This window comes from Labrus mixtus, chromosome 15, assembly GCF_963584025.1.
Source record: "Labrus mixtus chromosome 15, fLabMix1.1, whole genome shotgun sequence".
Classification (NCBI taxonomy): Eukaryota; Metazoa; Chordata; class Actinopteri; order Labriformes; family Labridae; genus Labrus; species Labrus mixtus.
The window spans coordinates 16,399,517-16,421,540 of record NC_083626.1 but is presented as its reverse complement, the minus strand read 5'-3'; the positions used below and the strand labels follow the sequence as shown (position 1 = coordinate 16,421,540).

Below are 22,024 nucleotides of genomic sequence, written 5' to 3'. Positions count from 1 at the left end.
AGATCAGATGTCTGGGGAGTCAGAACTGTCGAGGATGCTTTACTTTCTGGGGATTTTGGAAAGAAAGAATTTGGCAACGACACAGACAGGAAATGGTCTGTCTTTCTTTGTTAGGGGAGAATGCAGGTTTTATTTCTATTTGTTTTTATCTTATTCTATTTTTATTTATTTTGACTACGAATATTCCCTTTGTGATACAAAATCTTTTTTACAAGGCGGTCCTGGCAAAAAACACGAGCTAAAAAAGAGGAAAAAACAGATAGATATTAAATGACAGAAATGATATCAAACATGAGCATTTAGCTTTAACTGTTGGATAATCTGGCACTCTAAAAAGTGCTGATGTCAATTTAACACAATCAGTTATTGCAATCAGATACTGTAAGATGCACATGTGGATGCAGCTCTACCAAATTCAACTTTTGAATTATTAAATTAAAACTGGCATGAGAAAGGACAGTGATTAATAATGAATGAGACCAAATGTGAACACGAAGACAACATAGTGGGAGGAGCTTAGATCATATCCCATGCATCGATACATGTCTTTCATGAATGTATCGGTGTTTGGGTGTGCAAATGAGTCTAGGGTATTTTTTACCAGAATCCAACTTGTGACATCACACGTTGAGCAAATTTGAAACGGAGCATTTTTCTTTGTGTTGTAAGACTTATGCAGACCACAAACAAAGGACTGGATGGATTTATTTCACATGTTGTGGGTCAGTAGACACTCAGGTTACACAAATATATGTTCAAAAACACTGTACAAGTGGATTTTTCACATGTCCCCTTTACGTAAAAAGAAATGCAAAACACTTCTGCAGCATTCTTTTCCCACAAATGGCAATCATCAAAACAGCAAAACCTTTTAGAAGATAATGACTGATGTAACATGACAGAGGAAGTCATTATGGATTGTGTTGTATTGGTTTTGATTATTTTAGACTTTTCTCATGGCAATAATTTCTCTACTGTCTTGTGATATGATCACCATATAGCATTTGGAATAAATTCCATCTGATATTCTGTTACTAATTTGTATTCAGTTATTCTATAGCAAGCATGCATTCTCAGTGTGATGCTAGACAGTGGTGTGACGCTGTACGGTTGGTTGGAAGGAAGCCATTAAAGACCAATAGAAAAAAAAGAGAGGGAGGGAAAGAAAGAGAAAGAGAGAGAGAGAGACACAGAGAGGCAGACTGGAGAGTGACAGAGACCGAAGACTTCTATTATCAGCGGGGCTTCTTCTAAATGGAACTATCTAGTAGCCTTGTCCTGTCTCTGCTCACTGCTGTTCAGCCTTGAGGCAGGAGTGAGAAAAGGGGTGTGGGGGTGTATGTGAGTCGTTTCAACAGGGGCCATAAGACGCGACCCAGCACTTATGGTGACAAACTGGTTCCTATATAAATGCAAAGAAACATAAACTCCCATTGGCTCAAGATTTAAATAGGCTAATAAATCCTATGTAGAGGCAAAGTGTGTTATTCTTGGTACCCTTACAGTCATATTATCACACATTGTATATGACATCTACATATTTTTACATGTTTTATGTGTTGTATGCATCTTGCACTTCCATCTTTATAGCACTTCTTTTTGCTACCTTTTAAGGGTAAAGACCTTGTGGGCTTTCCTTTACAGAATCCTTTTTCCGTCCCCCCCATCTCCTCTCTACCTCCCCTTTCATTTTATGGCCTGTCAGCTGAGTACCACAATTACCTGGTAGGACAGCAAGAAAGACAGCGTGCTCCTCAGAGACAGGGCCCTGCTAAACTCTGTCTTAAAGCCCACTCAAAGGACCCCATAGGCTGCGTTCACACTGCAAGCCTTAATGATAAATTCTGATTTCTTTGCTTATAACAAATTGTTTTGTTTGGGTCGCATTACTTTTTTAAATGTGGCCTGTATCAAACTCCTGAACTGACCCACATGCTCAAAAAAACAACCTCAAACACTTCATATGCAGCATGGTATGAAGAGAGATTATTTTATGGTAAACAGAACTGGTGATCTTCAATCCTCTGCAGAAGAACAAAGTTCAATCCTTTACAATTATTAAGGAAACTTCAGGGTTAAGTCTGTCTTTTCATATAAAGGTGGTTCAATTCCTACCAGGATAAATGGACCTGAGCTTGTAAAGCGCTTTTCTAGTCTTCTAACTACTTGGAGTGCTTTATACATCGCAGGTCACATTCATACTGATGGCTGATGCTGCTATTTAAGGTGTCAAAGTAATAAGTATTACCTAATCCATTTCATTAAAAGCCTTAATTTGTGCATTCATAGTCCGATTTATTCCCTCAGTTCTTCCTTCATATGTCTCTGCAGCTGTGTTTGTATTTTGGATTAAGTGTTTAACTTCTACATATTTTTGAATATCACAGTTTGCTCTGAGTTTGTCATATACAACAAACCGCTAACAGCAGCCTTGTTCGTGATCGTGAATGCCTGGGTCTGTTGAACACAGTGGTCATGTAAGCTTCCATTGGATATGCTCTGAACTTCAATGGTACAGTAATGTCATGCGTGTGTTTTTGTTTAATACACTACCTTCCTATCAGGCCAATTATACTTGGCAAAGATGGCATCGTATGTGTCCACTGCCCCGTCCGTCACCAACATGATGGCCTGGCTGCATTCACTGCCCCTCCCAGTCTCGTTGAACTGGAGATGAAAAAAAAAAAAAAGGAAAAAGGTTGAGAAAGTGAGGTTAATGCAGGAGGAGGAAAAAAAAAAAGCTCCTTTCAAATCTGTTTTACCAAACATTTACCAAGCTATTTACCTTCCAATAGAAAATTGAAAATCTGACTCAACTTCAAATCCTAAAAGCAAACAGTGCTGTATAGGCTAAAAGAATAATAACACACATGCAAGCAGACTACCTTCAGAGTGTATTACGCCCCCTCAGATTACAGAGAGGAGTCATTAAGCAAGATGGACACACGTGTCATTGCAGTTAGCACTTTGATAGACACATGTTGTTAAAATACATAATGAACGCATCAAAAGAAGGAGGGTAAATGTGTGTATGTCTGTTTGCGTGTGTTTGATTAATTGCTTGTCCATAATGAGATGTTGAACCCCTAACCTGAGTCATTAAAGGCCTTGTTTACTTCTTGTTCTTGAATGATTCTTATATGCAGCAAATAATTACAACACGCTTATCAATTTTGTGCACAAAGCAGCTTCCTCTTTGTCTGAGTGTGTGTGTGTGTGTGTGTGTGTGTGTGTGTGCGTGTGTGTGTGTGTGTGTGTGTGTGTGTGTGTGTGTGTGTGTGTGTGTGCTTTACTTACATCACTGAGAAGATTGAAGGCCTCGGTCAGAGCTATGTCCAACATACCAATGCCTTGAGCAAACAGCTTGTCAAGGTGCTCCCGGAAATGCTGGGGAATGAAGTTTAAAGGAGGAATTGTTACACTCATGGTGAAAAGAATACACGTGGCGAGAACTGGGCTAATGCTTTAAAAAAATGTAAGATACTGATTTTGTTTGCTCATAAATCATATTTACATTCCTTGATTTACTGCCATCTTAAAGAGAAATAGAATGATCTGTCTGCCCTCAAACTTTTTTTGTTTTATCTGGTGTACATAGGCAAATGATTGTGTCTCTTCATAGATCTAATTACACCATCATTTCTGATCTGTGGCAATTAATGACAAGTTAAATGATGATGTCAGCAATCTCAAGGGTCTCGTGCACAACTTTTGCAACGGCCTGAAGATAAAAAAAAAGGCATGAAACTCTCTTACACACCAAGTAATCCAAGTCACCTGTTAATAAAAAATTAGCCACTTACACTTTACATAAACATCCGTCCTGGCTGATCTGATAACATGTGGACAGCACAAAAACGGCGTTTACACTTTGCATGTATATTGCGTCTCCATTGAGCAGTGGGGATCAGAATTCACTCCCCGGTGTAATTAGCAAAAAAGCACACTCCCTCCTTAATGATGTCCAGGGTGCATGAGCATTTACACTACCAAACCAATGTGCATAAATCCGTGCCACATCTGTACTGTATGTGATCTGAGCTGTTGGATCTCACTCCGTCCTTAGGGCGCATTGAGGTGTGTTGACACCTAGCATTCAGGCTATCTTCTTGTTATCAGTTAACCCAGGATGGATGTTAATGCAAGTTTTAAACAGCCTTTTAGACCCAGTCGTTGGCACTTTGAGTATTACATGTTGACACAGGTCCTTTGCAGCTACTTGCAAAAACATTTTCCACCTTTAACGATCAGCCACCCAAATCTACACCCAACCTTTATTCCATTGTCTGTGCTTTTTGATTTTTCTAGTGCTCTTCTCTCTCTCTTTCTCTCTCTCCCTCACTCGACATTGATCTTCCCCAGTCTTCTGCTCTTTACTGATGGGAGGAGAAAAGTCTCTCAACACAGCAGGGGACCAAAGCAGTGTAAGGCCATTTCTGAGCTTTCTCACTTGGGGGCAAACACACACAATAACACACGCATAAGAACCAGCAAAATAAAATACAATTGAGCAGAAAAACAACCTCAAGCATTCCTGACAACCCCACGTATGGCTAAAGACACAACCTTTCCTCTGATGTCGATAAAAAGGTTAATCGGTTCCAACAAAAGGACGTACCCTGGAGCTCAGTTAACTTTGGACATTGCATGAGACTATGTGTGTGTATGTATCTATGTATGTGTGTGTGTGTGTGTGTGTGTGTGTGTGTGTGTGTGTGTGTGTGTATTGTGATCGAAGTGATTTGTCTCAGCAAAGCAGGCTATGCTCAATCCCTAGTGCAGCAGTGTACTTAAGTGGCAGACTTCAGAAAGTGCGCGTGTGTGTGTGTGTGTGTGTGTGTGTTAGTGCAATGCCAAATTTTGCTAACCTTTTGTTGCACTACAAGCTACTGAACTGTTCATTGGACATCAAAACGGTACATGCTTCAGATATATTCAAAGGTGATCCCAGCAGCTAGCGTAATGAAGTCTGGCCACAGGGACATATTAATGAAGGAACAAAAACATCTTAAATCACAGCTTGTTGAAGCCTGAGGTTTTGATTCCACGGCCTGTTGTTTATTGCAAAACAGAGGCAGGTGCTGTTCTGATAAATGAACAGAAGAGAGAGGGACAAAAAAAAGTTTCTGAGAAAAACATTATACGGTGAGTACTGTGTGATGATTTCAATAGAATAGGCTTGTCTCAGCAATAAATGAACAGGCAGTGCCATGATCAATAATGATAAATCAGATTTAAGCCCCTGTAATACATTCATTAAAAATTACAAACTATTTATAAAATCCTGCTTAGTTTTAATGGATTTAGAAAATACCAGTAAAAAGTTAAATCTTTAGGCGATGTTACAACTAGGAACATTTGAATAAATTGACATGCTGTCTCTCTTCACCCACGTGGGGGCACGGCTAACGCGGAGAGGTTCACAATAAAAAAAAACATGTATGAAACATGGTGGGGCCTCTGAGTGAGAAATAAACAAGCACCGTCCCATCAGTGTGAAATCAGAGCTTAGAACAACAAACCCATCATAAGTTTGACTTCACCCTCCTTTTAGAAAGACAACGATATATTTAGGCAGGATATATGTGATATCTGCTTGGAGAATGTTAAAAGTCTTGGGTATTATACCTTTAAAAGTCTCCAATGGGACAGTCACTTTCTACCCTCAGCTGAAGTCAAAGACATTAGCCTTATCTGCTAGTGCAGACTGCCTTACCTCCTCAGCAGGCTGAGTCACACAAACATTGAACTACCATCTGGAATTAAACACATAATGCTAATAAATATGCATTAGTGTACACTCACTTAGAGCTAAACATAAATTAAGTTTTAAACCAACAGGCACACACACACACACACACACACACACACACACACACACACACACACACACACACACACACACACACACACACAGATGTGTGTATACTTATATATCATATACAGTACCAGGCCCGGACTAAAGGTAATAAGAGTTATTGAATTGAATTGAATTTTAAAAATTGAATCTCCTAATGGAAACTGAAGTAATGTGAATGAGATGGAAATCTAATTGGATACCTGGAGATGGAGCATTTACTGTATGAAACAGATAGGAGTGGATACAAGAAAGGAATAATGCACACAGGACTCTCAAACAGTGCCATCACTGAAGGTAATTCATCCTATTTTACACACATAAGGCCTCCAACACATAAGGCCTCCAAAGCCTTTATAATAACTGTTACAAATAGTACTCCTATAGTATATATAGTATGTCTATAGTACGCCTGTTAACAGTCTTTTGTGTGTGATATTAGTGGAGTGTCTCTTTAAGACACTTTTCACTCAGATCAGGCCTAACTCGCCCTTCTGCCATTTTGAAATCATTTTAAGAAGATAATCACACTAATAGGCTCAGAGACACTTTATAAGTGATGGATCAGAAAGCAACATCCCTATACCCACTTATAGTCAATGTAGATTCAAATAAGACTTCAATTTGGAACATTTACAAGGTTGTATTTTGTCCTTCATAACCTTTTTATAAACATGTGTAGAGTTTACATTTCTTCTTTGCCTGAAGGTGAAAACAATATCTAACACTGAGGTGTGAAGTGAAGATAACAGGAGAAAAACAGCAGCAGATAAGAAAAAGAAAAAATCTTACATCTTTGTTGGTGACGTCTGCTTGGACCAGAGTTCCATTGAGGCACGGCTCCACATAATGCAATTCCTCATTGTACTGAAACAATACAGAAAGAAAAATTCACATCGTTCTTTTTGCCCTCCTTAATTCTGCTTAAATGTCTAAACGTATGTTTAAGAATGCAAAAATGAAAAAGTCAGAAAATCCCCTCATCTTGATGAAAAGCGCACACATTGCTCGGTACACAATGTACCCAGCGCCTGGTATTTCGTGATAATACTCACTATTTAATGCATGAGTATGGAAACAACTTCAAAGTTCAATAAAAAAAATGGGAGTGTGTTCCTTCAGAGGCAGCAAAATATGCAAATATGTGTGTGTATGTAGACACAGAGACACGTGCACCAACAATCACTGCAAAAGACTGACTTTAAAAAAACAAAAACTTTTGAGAGTTTTTCCTCTCCTTTCAGATACTTTAGACAAAATGAATGGCATTTTTTCCACAAAACTTTGTTTCTTTTATCAGAGAAATTCCTTCATGTTTATAGACGGTGTCACAGTAAAAGTGGCACAAATTAAAAGAAGAAAGAGGCGCGACAAAACGACACATCCATTGAAAGAGTGTGAGGTGAAAACAATATGTTTCTGCCTGATTGCACAAATCCCCCTTTTCTTTACTTTTCAAAAGAATAATTTTCAAAATAACATGATTAGGATATCAAATGATAATGAAGACTTTGTTCCGTTGAGAAAAAGGATGGAGGCTGGCAAAGTGACTAGCTACGGTTTGATGTGAAATATCATCAGACACACACAACTTGCAAGTGCATGCTCATGCACACACACACACAAATATACAAGCTTATGGAGTTTCATCAGACTGAGAAGCGATAACAATGGTTTCGGTGCCCGAGGCGGGATCCAATCACAACTGTCGTTTTTGCAATTCAAATCTTCATTCAGCTAACTGTTAATTGGTTGTGAGCGTGACGGGAGAGAAAGCTGATTCGTTCTAGCGTTTCCTCTGATCCGAGGATGTGGAAATGTGAGTTTGTTAAGTAGTTTGTGTACCCCCCAGCTGTGTGCACATCTGCACGGACTCACAGCGATGATATTAAAAAAGTCGTCGTCTCCAAGAGTGTCCAGTATGGAGGAGACAGTCTGCCTGGCGATGGTCAGCCTGAGGCCTTTCATGCTGCCGCTCACATCGACCAGGATGACCACGTCCTTTGGAGAAGTGGCAGCTTGAATGTACCATTTCCTGTTTCGACAGTCAAAAGCTATGACTCCGTGTTCATCTGGCTTCCACTTGATCCCTTGAAGAGACAGAGTCAGGATCACTCGTTAAAAATAGTGCAGGAATTTTGTTAAAATGAAATGGACAAAAGTGGCAAGGAATTGTGTGCTGTAGACAAACTTTTTCATAAGATGTTCAAATAACCACCTTTAACTTAAGAGAAAGAAAAAAAGAGAAATGTTTGCAGTTTGGTTCTCCTAAAATAAAAAGACAAAACAGATTTGTTCCTTCTTTTGATCTTTGGCATTGCAGAAAGGTTGGGTGCAGGGTGCTGCCAACCCGGTACTGTTAAGGTGAGTGGAGTGCTCATTGCAATGGAAAATTACACTGAAAAATTCAACAGTAACATCCCTGACTAGACATGTCCAAATTGCACTGAATAATTCACGGGAAACACTGATTTCTGAAGTTTTTGTGAATTCTAAGGAATATATTTTTCTTTCTCATTTTTGAGTCTTTGTGCTGCAATATCTTTGGAGTCGTCCAGGTCAGAAAACCAACAATAGATTACAGTGGAGGAGGCCTTTTGATAGCCAGAGCTGCACACGATGTATATGCCAGAAGAGGACTGAGGCTTGTGATATTAAACAGCATCACAAACCACTTTTATGCAGGTTCATGTTGTCAAAAGATTAAAAAAAGAAGCAAAAAGGCCTTTTCGTTGATTTTCTTATACTATGTCCTGCATACAACCAATTCTCTACAAAAGACTAATCTCTTTAATGATCTGTTAGCTTCTGTTCTTATTCATTCCACTTCACCTGAATATTAGATTTCTATCCATTTACTTCACCCACTCTCCAACAATCTCACCTATCTCTCCCGGTCACCCCCCAACCCTCTCTCTCTTCTTCTATCAACTGTCTCCCTTATCAACCTGCTCCCCCCCCCCTCAGTATCCACCTGTCAGTTACCAAACATTCCCACAGACCCCTGCCTCTGCCTTAAGGAGACAGACTTTTAATTACAAACACACACACAGAAAGCTACAACCTAACCCACATCCACCCTCAGAGACAAACACCCACTTACCTGGGTACTGCCTGAAGAAGCCTTTGGCACTGCCAAAGTACTGCCATATGAGTGATGGGTCTCTCTCAAAGTTATCCACAAACACCTTATTCAGGGCCTCTGACCAGTACACACCGTTGACAATCGCAGAGTCTGAGTGTTGGAGAGAAGAAGAAGGGAAGACAGTGATAAGCACAGAGAAAAGAAAACACCACTTGAGTAAAATGGTTACATTGTTTTGCAGTCCTGAAGGTTGGAAAATGCATTCTTTAGCAAGAATTCAACCAAATAAATCACATTATATACAGCACCTACACGGATCCCCTTTAGGGCCTTTTTTTTCTTACAGACAGATAGAGGGAAAGTGTTTGCAAAAAACAGAGGGAAGAGAATAGGGGAGATACAAGAGAGTATAAATAGTAGAGACAGTGGACTCTTCAGCCCGACAAAGGGAAAATGCAGGACCAGCAAGTTTATTGAAAAAAAAGAGCTGAACTTTGTGGCCGCTGTTTTCATTCAAAATTGCTATGGTAAAGTACCGATTGTACCATTTGGTGGCATATTATAAATTACTAGATGGTTAAAAAATGTATCACATTGATTTCCATATAAAAAAGATTCTAACAGACACTGAACATGTATGTCTGGTTCAATTCATATAGGTGATTTATCAAAACATTTTTTCCTGCAAAAAACAAACAAAACACAAATCTAAAAAATTTTCTCCAGATAAAGCCCTTTTGTCTTGTATGTCATGAAGATGAACCAAAGTATCGTGTAAGCTCTGTCAATTATTGGAGGGGGGAGATAAAATAACCAATCAAATGCATAACACAGTAAGTGTTGAAAGTAAAATGAACTGTTACCTCTGAGCCTCTACATGGCAGCGTTAATGTATGTCCATGGGAATCACATTTTGAGTCCCTACGTGTATGCCCATGTGCTTCTACACTTTATGTGCTTTTGTTCTTGCTTTTGCTCACACTTCCCTTCAATCTGATTGTGATATACTGAACATTGGGTCTTATGATATCCAATCACTTCAGCTTATTCTATTTACAGACTGCAGGCGTCATGAAAGGTAACTGGTTAGTGACCAGGCGGCTAAGCTTATTTCAGCCACTTGCTACCTCAATGCAGTCGGTTCAGAAGCTTGGGGGGGGGGGGGGGGTAGCTGGAAGCGGAAAAGGATGAACTGGCAGAGAGACATTTTATACAGTAAAGCACGTACACAAAAGCCTTTAGAGAGAGATAAAAAACGAGAGCCAGAAAGGCAGGCAGAAAATGACTGCGAGAAAGGCAGACAGACACGTACCTAATGGACAGAGAGAAAGAAAGCAGATAACAGATTTCCCATCATCCCCTATGCTGGCAACATTGTTCTGCTGTCAACAGTCATGCCAATAAGCCATGATTGAATTAGCCTTCTGGAAGCTAGCACACTAAAGCCTGCTCTCTTGATAGTAAACACCCGTCCACCTCTATGGAGTAGAGGCTGGATTTGATCCAGGCTCCATTTACACTACAATACGGTCACTTCTGGAGCAGTTAGAGAGTCTATTACCGTCTCCACTCGTCATGATGAGGCAGAGAGTACGACGTGCTCTGCTTTTCCTCTAAGCTGTTATTTAAATTCATCTTAATAATACACTTCATGATTCAATCTGACCAATGAAGCTCCCATGATTCTATAAATTCACATGTCCATGTGGCCTTAATGTGCAGTACTCCCACTGCACAGATCTAAGCTGAAATCAACTTAATTCTATTAGGTAACTTTGACATGATCAGTGAGGAGGGTTTAAAGAGACTAGCGAGGAAGCATGAGTAGAAACAGGAGAGCAGTAAGAAGAGACAAGTGTGTGTACAAATTCCATCACATGAATGTGAACACTCCTCCATCACAAAGAGAATAAAGGTTAGGTTATGGACATTACAGTATATCGACCTGCCGTGGAATGCGTGAATGGCTTCACTGCGTCCCCGGCACATGTTCCTGTCATGCAGCCTCATGAAGCATGATGGTGTGGCTCATGTTGTGAGTTTGGAAGATGGATGTTTGGCGTGGTGTGTTCCTCCTGCGATTAATCTCCACGGGGCATGGAGCTCTCTGCTGTCATGGACTTCACCTCTAATTCATCACTGCTGCTACCAAACCATTTATGAAGTGCACAGGCAACGGCAAAACCTTCGGCAGCATGACAAAAAGGTTCAGATGACAGCGACTGGCTAGTGGTGGTAGCTAAGGTTTGAGAAATAGGACAAATTGCGATGAAAGAAGCGGATAATGCAAGAACATCTTTCTTCATTTAAAAAAAAAATTAGATACATTCTTGCACTGATTACAGGTCAAATACAATGTATGATGCGTCTTATATTTGCTGTTGTGACTTACTGTGCATCTGTTAAGCCTTAAACCCATGGATGTCTACCCAAAGATGATCCCCTATCATCCAACCATTTCTCACTCCCAGCTCGAAACAAACAGCATCTTAGTCACTGGCCCTTACGAAGTGACCACCAACATATGGATGCTTTCCTTTAGGTAATTGTGTGATGTGGAACTGAAGTCAGAGTCCATGGTATATACTGTATTGGGGTTGGCAATTTGGGGTGATGAAAGGGTCAATAAAAAAATCAGAGGATTTCATTCAGGAAGCTGAGGTCCACTTCTTGTGGGTTACAAATTGTTAATGATGCACTGAAGTTAATTATGTCCTGTACGATGTGTGAGTTATGTAACATTTGTATATCACTAGTGTATGCATCATCATACGTCACTATCTATTTAGACCCAAATCTCAAACTTTTTCAGGGAGTTTTTCCTCCTTCAAAATACTGGGTGTATTGGGGCGCTGGTGGCGCAGTGGTAAGTGCGTGTGCCCCATGTATGGAGGCCATGGCCCTCCAAGCAGGCGGCCCAGGTTCGAATCCCACCCGTGGCTCCTTTCCCGCATGTCATTCCCTACTCTCTCTCCCTGATTTCTGACTCTATCCACTGTCCTATCTCTCCATTAAAGGCACAAAAAGCCCAAAAATAAATCTTAAAAATAAATAAATAAAAATACTGGGTATATTTTTTTTTACCTGACTGCAACAGTTTGGCAGTGTCCACAATGTTCTTTATGATTTTCACTTTTTTCCAAAAGTCTTTAAAAATCGTTCTAAAGTCTTTCTGCATACCTCTTATCTTATTTTCTCAGCCCATCCAATCAAGGCAGATGACTGTATTTACCAACGAGTCTGGTTCTTCTAAAGGTTTGTGCCTGTTTAAAGGAAGATCTCATGGAGTCATGTTTGGTCTCTTTAAAAAACACAGAACGCTATCTGGAACTGCTCTTTAATGGAAGTGTCCAAAGATCACTTCTATAATGATTTTCTGCTATACACAAACGTTTGACTGCACACTTATTTCAAACATATTAACAGACCTGGCTTATTTCTAATTGTGTAATTCAAAACTTTAGATTGAAATTTGAAATAAACATTTCATTATAGCTAACTTAACTGCACAGTCCTGCAGGTGCCAGATAGAAACTCCAGGGGCAAACAGATTAATGAGTAAGAAGCAAGAAAATGTCGCTTTCATTTTATTGACCGCACTTGTAGCAACACACACACACACACACACACAGCCACACACACATACGGCATTCTGAGAAACCTGCAAACCTCTTGGCTGATTATGCTGTATTAACTGGCATACAAACTTAAAGCACATTTTAAAATGTTCTCAAAAGTCTTTAAAAAATAATCATTCACAGTCTCCTTCCCCCCAAACCGAACTCCTCTCTCTCCTTTTGCTTATCCGTGATTCTTTGCCCACCAACGAGCTGCCTGCAGTCCCAGCCGACACATCAATGTTATCAGTACTAGCGAACAAAGCCTGCAGATCTAAAACCCTTACAGAGCTCTCTCTCTCTCTCTCCTTCTCTCTCCCTCTTTCTGTGTGTGTGTGTGTGTGTGTGTGTAATTCTACTCATTTGCCTGTGAATCAAATCAAAATTACTCTTCCTCTCCGTGTATCGGCGCGCCGGTCTGCCAGCCTCACTCTCCTGGCTCCTTCATTTAATTTCTTCCCATTTCAATCTCGCTCCTCCTGTCACTTTCACTCCCCTCTTCTCCTTTTCCCACCTTGCTGTAATTAATCTGTTGCTCAGACCTTCCATCAGTCTGACTTAACCTACTTTCTCTCTCATTTACTCCCTCTCTCTGCTCTTCTCTCCTCTCTCTCTTTGCATATAATTTCTTTGCCTCTAGTAGCTGGACTAAGCCGACATGACATTCCCTGTGTCCACTGAGCTTTGTGCAAAGCCATGACTTCTCTGGGATGGACTTGAGTAGATGGTAAATTAGCAGAATGTCTGATTATTTAAGTCAGTGTGTGGTAGGGACTGTCCACAGAGTTACAGTTAATGAAGTCAAACCCTCCTGTGGACACAGGCGTACATCCATGTGCACACACAAAGTAGATCTTTACATCAGTGTTTCAATTAAGTAATTACTACAAATAACTGAGAGATGTAGATTATACGTCTGTTGACACTATTCACATTGTTTAAAATATTTTATAATGTTACACTTAATCATGTGTTTTTTTTTGTGTTATTTTGTTAAAGATAAGGGAGATTAGGTTTGACCACCAAATACAAGTCAAATACATTTTGTATAAAAAGTTTCTTTCATTATAGTTTGTTCTTCTCATGCTGATTTATGTCAGTGTTCACTTTCCTGAGAAGTCTCCTTTTAATGTAATATTCGATGCTAAAAAGGAGCACAATGCTATGACAGCTCAGTTGCAGCACATTGTGAAATGGATTAGAAGACTAGAGGAGTAATGGTGAGAGGAAAGTGACGCGAGAAACACACACAAGATTCTGTTCTGCTGTGGACTGTACTGAGTCGACTGGTTCGACTCCCCACCTGTTACCATTTGGTGCATATCATTCCTACCAACTCTATTCTGCTCCTAAAGCCAGTTTTTACTGCATCGTCTCTTTTGGCTTCGTACAACTGGAGGAGGAGGTGGAAACATGTGTCCATATTTATATTCAGTCAATGGTCTGGGCATGTCAAAGGGAAGGTTCATGTTTTTATCACGGCCAAGAAACAGGTAACAAAGATCTTTGTATCTTTGTAAGATTCACTGCCTAGGGGCCTCAGTGGTCAGTTTTATTTGGACTTTATCAACAGTCATTAGTTAAGCAGGGAACAAACCACCACTACAATGCTCATGATGTTAGTATGAAACTTTTCTGCACACTTTTGGAGCAGAAAATGATCAGTAAACAAACCTTTGTTGTACATGTTGGTCGGCACCTGCACCACGCTGAGGCTGAGGTTGACGGACAGGTTGTTAAAGTGGTCGTTAGGTTGCAGCAGGAATTCTCCTCCCAGCTCAACGCTGTTCCCCTCCTCATCAACCTCATTGATCAGCACTGCATTGAAGTATTCATACTGGAGAGACAGAGATGAAGGGAAAGAAAAAGAGACAGGGATTAGTTTTCACGTTCAATTAACACACCTTTGTTTCATTCAGACTCCTAACATCTCCGCTTCTACGTGATTGACTCGCGGAATTATCGTTGAGTAGAACGACTGGGCCACTTTAGTGCTGAGTCAGAGTTGAGTTGGCGTACTGAGGTAACCTGAGTCCCTGGATCATTCCAGTTTTACATGTTACAGTGGAAAGCTGCTGAGTTGACAAATCCTCACTCGGCTCCAACACTCCCATCCTAGCTCGATGCTGCATGTGGTGCTCTGCCGCCACAGTATTTTTAGTACTGCGCATACCGAGGAGACTATTAATAAATCATAGAGCTAGATAAATATAGAGCACATGGCTCACTGCAACACAAAGGCTCTGTAGAGCGAGTTTCCACACAGCGGCAGCACAAGCCGCAAAAGGCCTCGGTACATGTAAGGGCAACAAAACGCAAAACACACACAAGCAGGTGGAAAAAAAAACTTAACATTTTAGAGCAAATTAATTTTGTTTTGTAAATATACATGTAGATATATACGACATACACAAAGGCAATACAACAAGTCTTTGAAAGATGTAAATTGAAGGTAAAACCAGAGAACTTTGCATGACTTTTCATCTTTAGTCTTGAGAAGACTGGTTCTTTCTGCGGTAACTGTGAATCATTGAAAAACCATGCATTGCATTTATTCATTCTAACTTGTCCTTTAAAATAATTGTGCCTACATCTCAAGCCTAGTCTGTGTGCTTCCAAATATTTCAATCATTCTTTTTTCTTGTTTAAAAGTGTATTTTTCTTTGACATGATCTTAAATTGTTTACAGAGTTGTAATCCTCAACACCATTTTGTGTTGTAAATGGTTGAAATAACAAGCATTAGCTGAAGAAAAACAACCTTTAAAGCAACAGTCAAACGTATTTATTTCTTAAATAGAAATGTATTTGACTGTCCGTACTGTCACCAGCACTGGCTGCAGCAGCAGCAGTTCAATTCTCGCACAGGTGAGCGCTGGTGATTACATGGCTTAAGGCCACATTGATTTCTCTTATAATGGCCAAGAGAATAGGATTTGAAAAAGCCCTCTGAGGAGAATGAATTGCCATTCTCAAGAGTCCAATACAAAGCTTCAGTACATGTGTTATCATTCGGAGGGGGACAGACACTGTCTGGACTTTAGTGAAAGGACGGCAGGAGCAAGAAAAAAGGTGATATGTGCAGAGAAAAAACGCAGTGACATTAAAAAGTCCTCATACCTTATATATGCATTACAAAAGCTAACACAAGTTCTCAGATCTTCAGCACATGTCACTGTTGCAGCACCAGTAACCTTCATGTGGGCAAAATCTTTGCAGTTCCTCCCGAGGAACATCATCATCCGCTCAGCCCAGTGCAAAACACAGATAAAGCCATCAATTAGGCTGGCAAACGCAGTGCCTATCGGTGTAATTAATCAGCCCTGATTAGGCTTATTAGCCCTTTATCAAGGAGAACACTGCAATGTCAAGGTGAGAGAGAGAGAGAGAGAGAGAGAGAGAGAGCACAGTGGTGCATATTTCTGCTTTGAGTTTCCTTCTTCTCACCTTCTGTCTCCGTCCATCCCTGTGTGGACGCAAAACTAAAGACATGTTACCAAAAGAAGAAAGGTCAATGCCTTTAGGTGTGACAAACGATGAAAAACAAAATACTTGAAATACTTGTTCAGACTGGGAGAGCCAAAGAGAGAAGAGCCATGGTGAGAATGAACAGACAAGTGGCAACCTTTCAGAGTATGGCATTAAGTAGGACAGGGGGTTTCTTCTGTAACCATTTAGCTGGGTCTTTACCCGACATCAGTATGCCTCTCACTATCGGTTCTTGACCCACCAGGTGTGAAGATTGGATCTACATTAACCTTTACAGTGTTTGGGCTATTTTCTACAAGCAGTATAGTCCTGATGTTTCCAGTACAACAGGCTGAACAGAATCCAAATGGGTCGACTTTGACAAGGACTTTTTATTTCAGTTTCAATGCGATGCTTTATTGGGAAAAAAAACAACAACCTTGTGTTTTTAAGAAGAACGAACAACTGAGTGGGTGAGAGAGAAATAAAATAACTGTGTAAGGTCAGCTCTAAGAAAAATACTCTAAAAAGGAAAAACTAGAGTGCTTCAAACAATGGCATTAAGGCAGGACATTCAAAACAGGCAGGATAGTAGCAACACAAAACAAGAAGAAAAAAACATCAACATTAAGTCAAGACAAGAAATCTTGACTTTTGCTACATCCATCGTTGATTTTCAATTAAAGCATATATAGTTGAAGATAAGGAGAGGAAGTTATTGTAGGGCTCAAAGTGGTTAAGACATGACAGCAAGAAGAGTGAGGAGGAGAGGAAAGGGCTTAAAAAGAGAAAAGACAGCACAGGACAGGACAGAACGATATCATCAGGTCAAGCAGAATGGGACAGGAGAGGACAATATGATGGGACATATTACAAAAAGCAAATATGACAGAGCAAAATACAGAATGCAAAAAGAGAGAGAGAGAGAGAGAGAGAGAGAAAATAGACTAGCTGAAAAGGATCAGAAATATAATACTGTAACATCAAAAGAGCGTAAAGAAGAATTTTAACTGCTGTTTCAGCTGCATAGGTGAAACATTTGTTTATTTGAAAGCAGCTATAATCAATATTGATATATCCACAATGGATCACACGACTACTTGTGGCTGAATATGATATATATGGCTCTCCACTTACAGAGATATTGCCCAACTGGAGCTCTCCACAGTCCGATGACAGTGTGCCAAAACACTAAATATAACTGGTTGGTCCAAGCAACTACAAAAAATCTGGGCTTTCCTGTAGTTATCTGTATTTCATTAGCCCTGCTAATAACAACCGTGCCTACTCGCTCACTCATTCTGAACACTACACATAGTATATATTTTATGTAACCCCCTTTTGTCTTCTCATACTGTATGCATACTGTACATGTTATGTTCTTTTGTAGATATCATCATATCGTCATGGATGATGGATGATGGATGAAGGATGATGGAGGAAATCAGCATAATCCTTTTGATTCTTGTTTGCTTGAATGGTTTTGTTTATGTCCAGATATCTGGATCCCTGGGCGGTGGGGTAATGGGGCTCAGAAGTCTCATGTTTCCATGTTTGTTTGGTTTTTTGCTTCTTTTTCTGTGAGCATGTCTTTTTTATCATGTTTTTATTATTTTTATAGTCGTTTTTATTTTGGTCTCTTTTTTTTTGTAGGTACTTAGGTCCTTGCCTTCTTTATATCTTTGTCTGGCGCACACTGCCGGGGTGCTGTGGTGGACGGGGTGGGGAGTTGGGAGGCAGGTACTGCTGTATCTCAATGTTTGCCTTGGTCTGTTTAATGTAATTTTTTTGCTGCCTCCCCATATTGAAAAATATCCAATAAATATTTGATCACAAAATACTTGTAGCTGAATATGCTCCTAATAATTAAATCATCGTCGAGCACCTCTTACTCTGGTAGGCCACGCTATGTTAAGGAATGTTTGCAGAAAGTTGAAGCTCATTATTTGGCTCCTTCAGGCCCTAACTTCACAGTTGTTGTTTTTTGTTTTTTTTTAACCAATCTTGAAGCATTTTTGTAACAGTGGTTTTTTTTTTTCTGAGAAAAAGAAACCAAATACTACTGTTATTGCCACGTATATCACTCAGAAAATAAGTGCAGACTAAACAGCGCCAAAAGGAAGGCCAGTAGGTCCAGAGAAGTTTCATAAGACTGCTCTTTATCAGCTCAATGTGTCAATAGGAAACTTTTGGTGTGTGAGTAAGTTTGCTGTATCATCCTAAAAGCAGAAAATGTGTCAGCATTGTGTTGCAGCTTTTATTGATTGGGCTTGATATCGTGTGAATCTTTTTTTTGTTCAGATTAGATGACACTGAGTTTTGATGGTGTCTGCAGTGATGTAAACTGTGATCAAGCAAAGGTTGCCACTAGTTGAAACAAGTGTCACATCAAATCTGATGATGCTGCAGAATGAATGACCTTGAAGCGGTAGGACAATCTGAGTGTGTCAATGCAGAGAACTGCTTACGTATGTCACCTTTCTGACCTCCCTGCTCCTGGCAGCTGCGCGTTCACTTGCTGCCAAAGAAGATCAAAGTGTCTGGAGACGAGGCCAACTGATTACCACTTCACAACATCGCCAGGTCTCACTCAGCATGTTGTTCTCCAGGCTTACATTTAAAAAAAAAAAAATCTAATCTAGTGCCATAAAGTATATCTGTTCTTCTCTTGAATTCATTTTTTTTGTTTAATTTTAAGCTTAAATATTTATTACATTTCATTTTAAATCATTTAAAAGTTTCCAAAAGCTAACATTAACTCTGGAAATGTTGTAATGTGCAAAATGGATTAACATAGATCTGCTGCACTTGAGTTATAGATCAGATGCTTGGATTTGGAATTTTTGGAAAATCTTTATTGTGTGTCAGAGTTATTTTGATAGCAAAATAAATTCCAGTTATTCTGAATCAAACTACTCTGCAGAAAACAGAAAATTGACCTTAAAGGCAGGGTTGGTAATTTTCTCCAGATACACTTTTTAAGATTTTGTTTGAAATTGTCTTTAGGTCCTGACAGACATTAATAATTCATGTGCTTTGAAAAAGGAATTTAGAAAATCCGTCATCTGTATCAGTTGTAAGCCTGTAAAAACTTCAACCAATGTCTGCCACGAAGTACCGATCTGATGAACCAATCAGACGCCTCCCTGTCTCCCTGCTCGTTCTCCAACCCATGCATGCACGAGCCCACACTCAAAGCATGAGCTGAGCTCCGCTTCTTGACCAATGGCGCTTGTGCATGTAAGTGAGGGGCGTGGCTTTTGAGGGAGCGCAGAGGGGAGGGGGTGGGTGCTGACAGAGCACTGAGGTAATGCTACTTTTTAAATCATGCTAGTTTTTCAAAAATTATCAACCCTACCTCTAATATAACACAATCTTGAGTGGATAAAGAGGAAACTAATAATTATGATTTGACACAAATACAGACTCAGACATGGACACACAAACATGAATTTCATGCACAGTCAGCGCTAACAGCACCTGCATTGTGTCTCCTGTTCTCTATCTGTCATTGTCCTGTTAGTAGGTTTTCTATGATCCTCACTCTACCTTCCAACCTGGTTCATCTCTTTCTTTTTCTGGCTCAGTCCGTTTCTTTCCATCTATTGTTCACTGCCTGTTTGCAATCCTCATCAAGCTCCTCACCACCCGCTGTCTCCTCCAGGTATTCAAATCAAACCTGCTCTCCTGTGCACACAGCTCTCATTGGCAGGGTTTGGCTACTATCAGCGCTATCTGTGCGACCATTGTTGCAACAGCCAGGTTATCTCCGTCTAGTCCATGTTTCAATCACTCTGGCTGTGCTCCAAATTTTCTCTCTGTCTGTTTAGAAGTTGGAGGAACACAGCAAGATAAATCTCAATCCAAACGTTTAAGAATTTCCGAAGAGTGAAGCACTTTTTGGGGGTCAAAGGCAGACGGCGAAAAAAATGTTTGTGAAATGTTGAAAACAGATGCCGAATGTATATTGGACGGACCCACATGGACAGAAAAACAAACACAAACAAAGAGCCCAGTTCTACAGCAGCAGATCCAAAGCAGGATCCCACAGAGACTAATGACTCGATTCACAGAGACAATTAGAGTTGCGCAGATGTCTTGGCTCTATAAGTAAGTTTCTACAAAGACAGAGAAAAGGGCCAAACGCCACCGGAGGCATAAACTGTTAGAAGTACTCTGAATGAAAAAAGTCAAGCAGAAAAAAAAAAGTTAAACAAACAACAGTTAATGAGTCTGCTAATAGACTTATTTAAATTCACAACATGTGGGCTTTAATTTTGATTAAAATCGCACCCATAAGCTTTTGAGTTTCAACAGTGTGGGAGGGAGAGTGGGAGTGGATGCAGGGGGGGGGGGGGGGGGGGGGGGGGCGACTGTGGAGTGTGTGGATGTGTGTGCAGCTGTGCATCCTCCTGAGCATCATTTTAAGGCTGTGTGATGGTAGAGAAGTGTGCGTATGTGGGTGTGTATGTGTGTGTGTGTGTGTGTGTGTGTGTGTGTGTGTGTGTGTGTAAGTCAATTATGTGGCTCCAGCATTACAGTGAAGGAGTGCTCAGTGCCACTAATGCAGTCCCTGATCATGGTGTTAACAACCTGATCTTTAACGCTGCAGTGCATTACGCTAAGAGATCGCACATGTGTTATCAGCGCCCACTCACTCCGTTTGCTTCAGACACAGAGGGAGAGAACGAGGAGGGGTTACAGGAGGTAAAAAAACTGGAACATATTTCAGCTACCTGCTGCAAAACATAGACCCCAAAAATGGTTGGCTTTAAGGTGGTAGCGTATTTTATGAAGGAGATACATTTTTGATAATTGAATTGAACTATTATCATAGGATCCTTCTTGCTTTGGTTTGTTTTGTTGTTAATTGCTTTTGTCAGCATTCTAACAAAGTGCTTAACAAATGTGTCAAAATGTAAGGAGGAATACTAATTTAAACAGATACTACAGGGAAGTGCAATTATTTAAATTGTTTAAATACTTAATGTCCTCATCAGAATGACTAATGTTCACTATTCCAACATTCTGTGAAAGTTTAACTTAATCACAATAAAACACATTGCAATTAGTCCACTGACAAAAATACATAGTTCCAACTTTAGTATAAATCATTCTCTCTTCTGTGACGTCCTGCACATTAACTGTATTAGTGTTTCCCACAGAATGACGAGATACCTGGGCGGTGGCAATCAAAACTAATACGCCTCGCATTTTGAAAAGTTCCACTCGATATTCCCTTATTTATAGGTGTGCAGCACAGCATCAGCAGCAAGCAGCTGTACATATACATTTTTAAGCCATGAGAAACTTCAGTTTGGCACGGAGCCATGAGGAGAGAGAGAGAGAGAGAGAGAGAGAGAGAGAGAGAGAGAGAGAGAGAGAGAGAGAGAGAGAGTGAGAGAGAGAAAGAGAGAGAGAGAGAGAGAGAGAGAGAGAGAGAGAGAGAGAGCGGGGGGAGAGATAGAGCGTGCAGCCTGTCCAGGTATCGTCTATGTGTGGGAAAACACTGCTGTATGTTTACTATCTTTGATTGAATGAATGCATGAATCATGAACAAAGGTTTGAGAGTAATCAGATAGTAAAGTCTACAGAAACAAGTGACGCAGGTTTCTTTAACTACTTAAAGTTTAGCCTCACCAATGGATGCTCACGAGATAAAAAGAAGCAGCTCAAACTTCTCAGGTTTTTGAACAAGTTGTATTTTCTTTATTCTTTCTCATCAAGCTTTTCCCTACATTTATTTTCTTGAATATCTCTCTTCAATCAAAATATACTTTTAACTGTAAAATATGAGTTTTTGAAACAATATATTTTGTGTAAGATTAAACTTTATTTAAGTATCATGTAAAAAAAACAAACTGCAACAGCCGTAGTAGGAAAGTGTTGTCGACACACTCACAATCTTTCTGAGTGTTGAGTGAGACAGATGCAGTCATGTTTTATATCAAGTCACAGTTGAAACACTGATATTTCCCAGCTAGTAGTGAGTCGAGTA

General features: G+C 40.0%; 1 protein-coding gene across 2 annotated transcripts in view; it reads right to left on the bottom strand.

Annotated features, from left to right (window-relative positions):
• cacna2d3a (calcium channel, voltage-dependent, alpha 2/delta subunit 3a) overlaps nucleotides 1-22,024 on the bottom strand; it is a 113,673-nt gene that overhangs the window by 50,200 nt on the left and 41,449 nt on the right. For both annotated transcript variants that reach the window (XM_061056889.1, XM_061056890.1), the window contains exons 5-10: nucleotides 14,234-14,396; nucleotides 8,961-9,092; nucleotides 7,736-7,947; nucleotides 6,650-6,724; nucleotides 3,298-3,387; nucleotides 2,554-2,667 (exon numbers count right to left, since the gene is read on the bottom strand). In XM_061056889.1, the coding sequence (XP_060912872.1) occupies nucleotides 2,554-2,667; nucleotides 3,298-3,387; nucleotides 6,650-6,724; nucleotides 7,736-7,947; nucleotides 8,961-9,092; nucleotides 14,234-14,396 (786 nt within the window). The remainder of the gene's footprint in view (nucleotides 1-2,553; nucleotides 2,668-3,297; nucleotides 3,388-6,649; nucleotides 6,725-7,735; nucleotides 7,948-8,960; nucleotides 9,093-14,233; nucleotides 14,397-22,024) is intronic.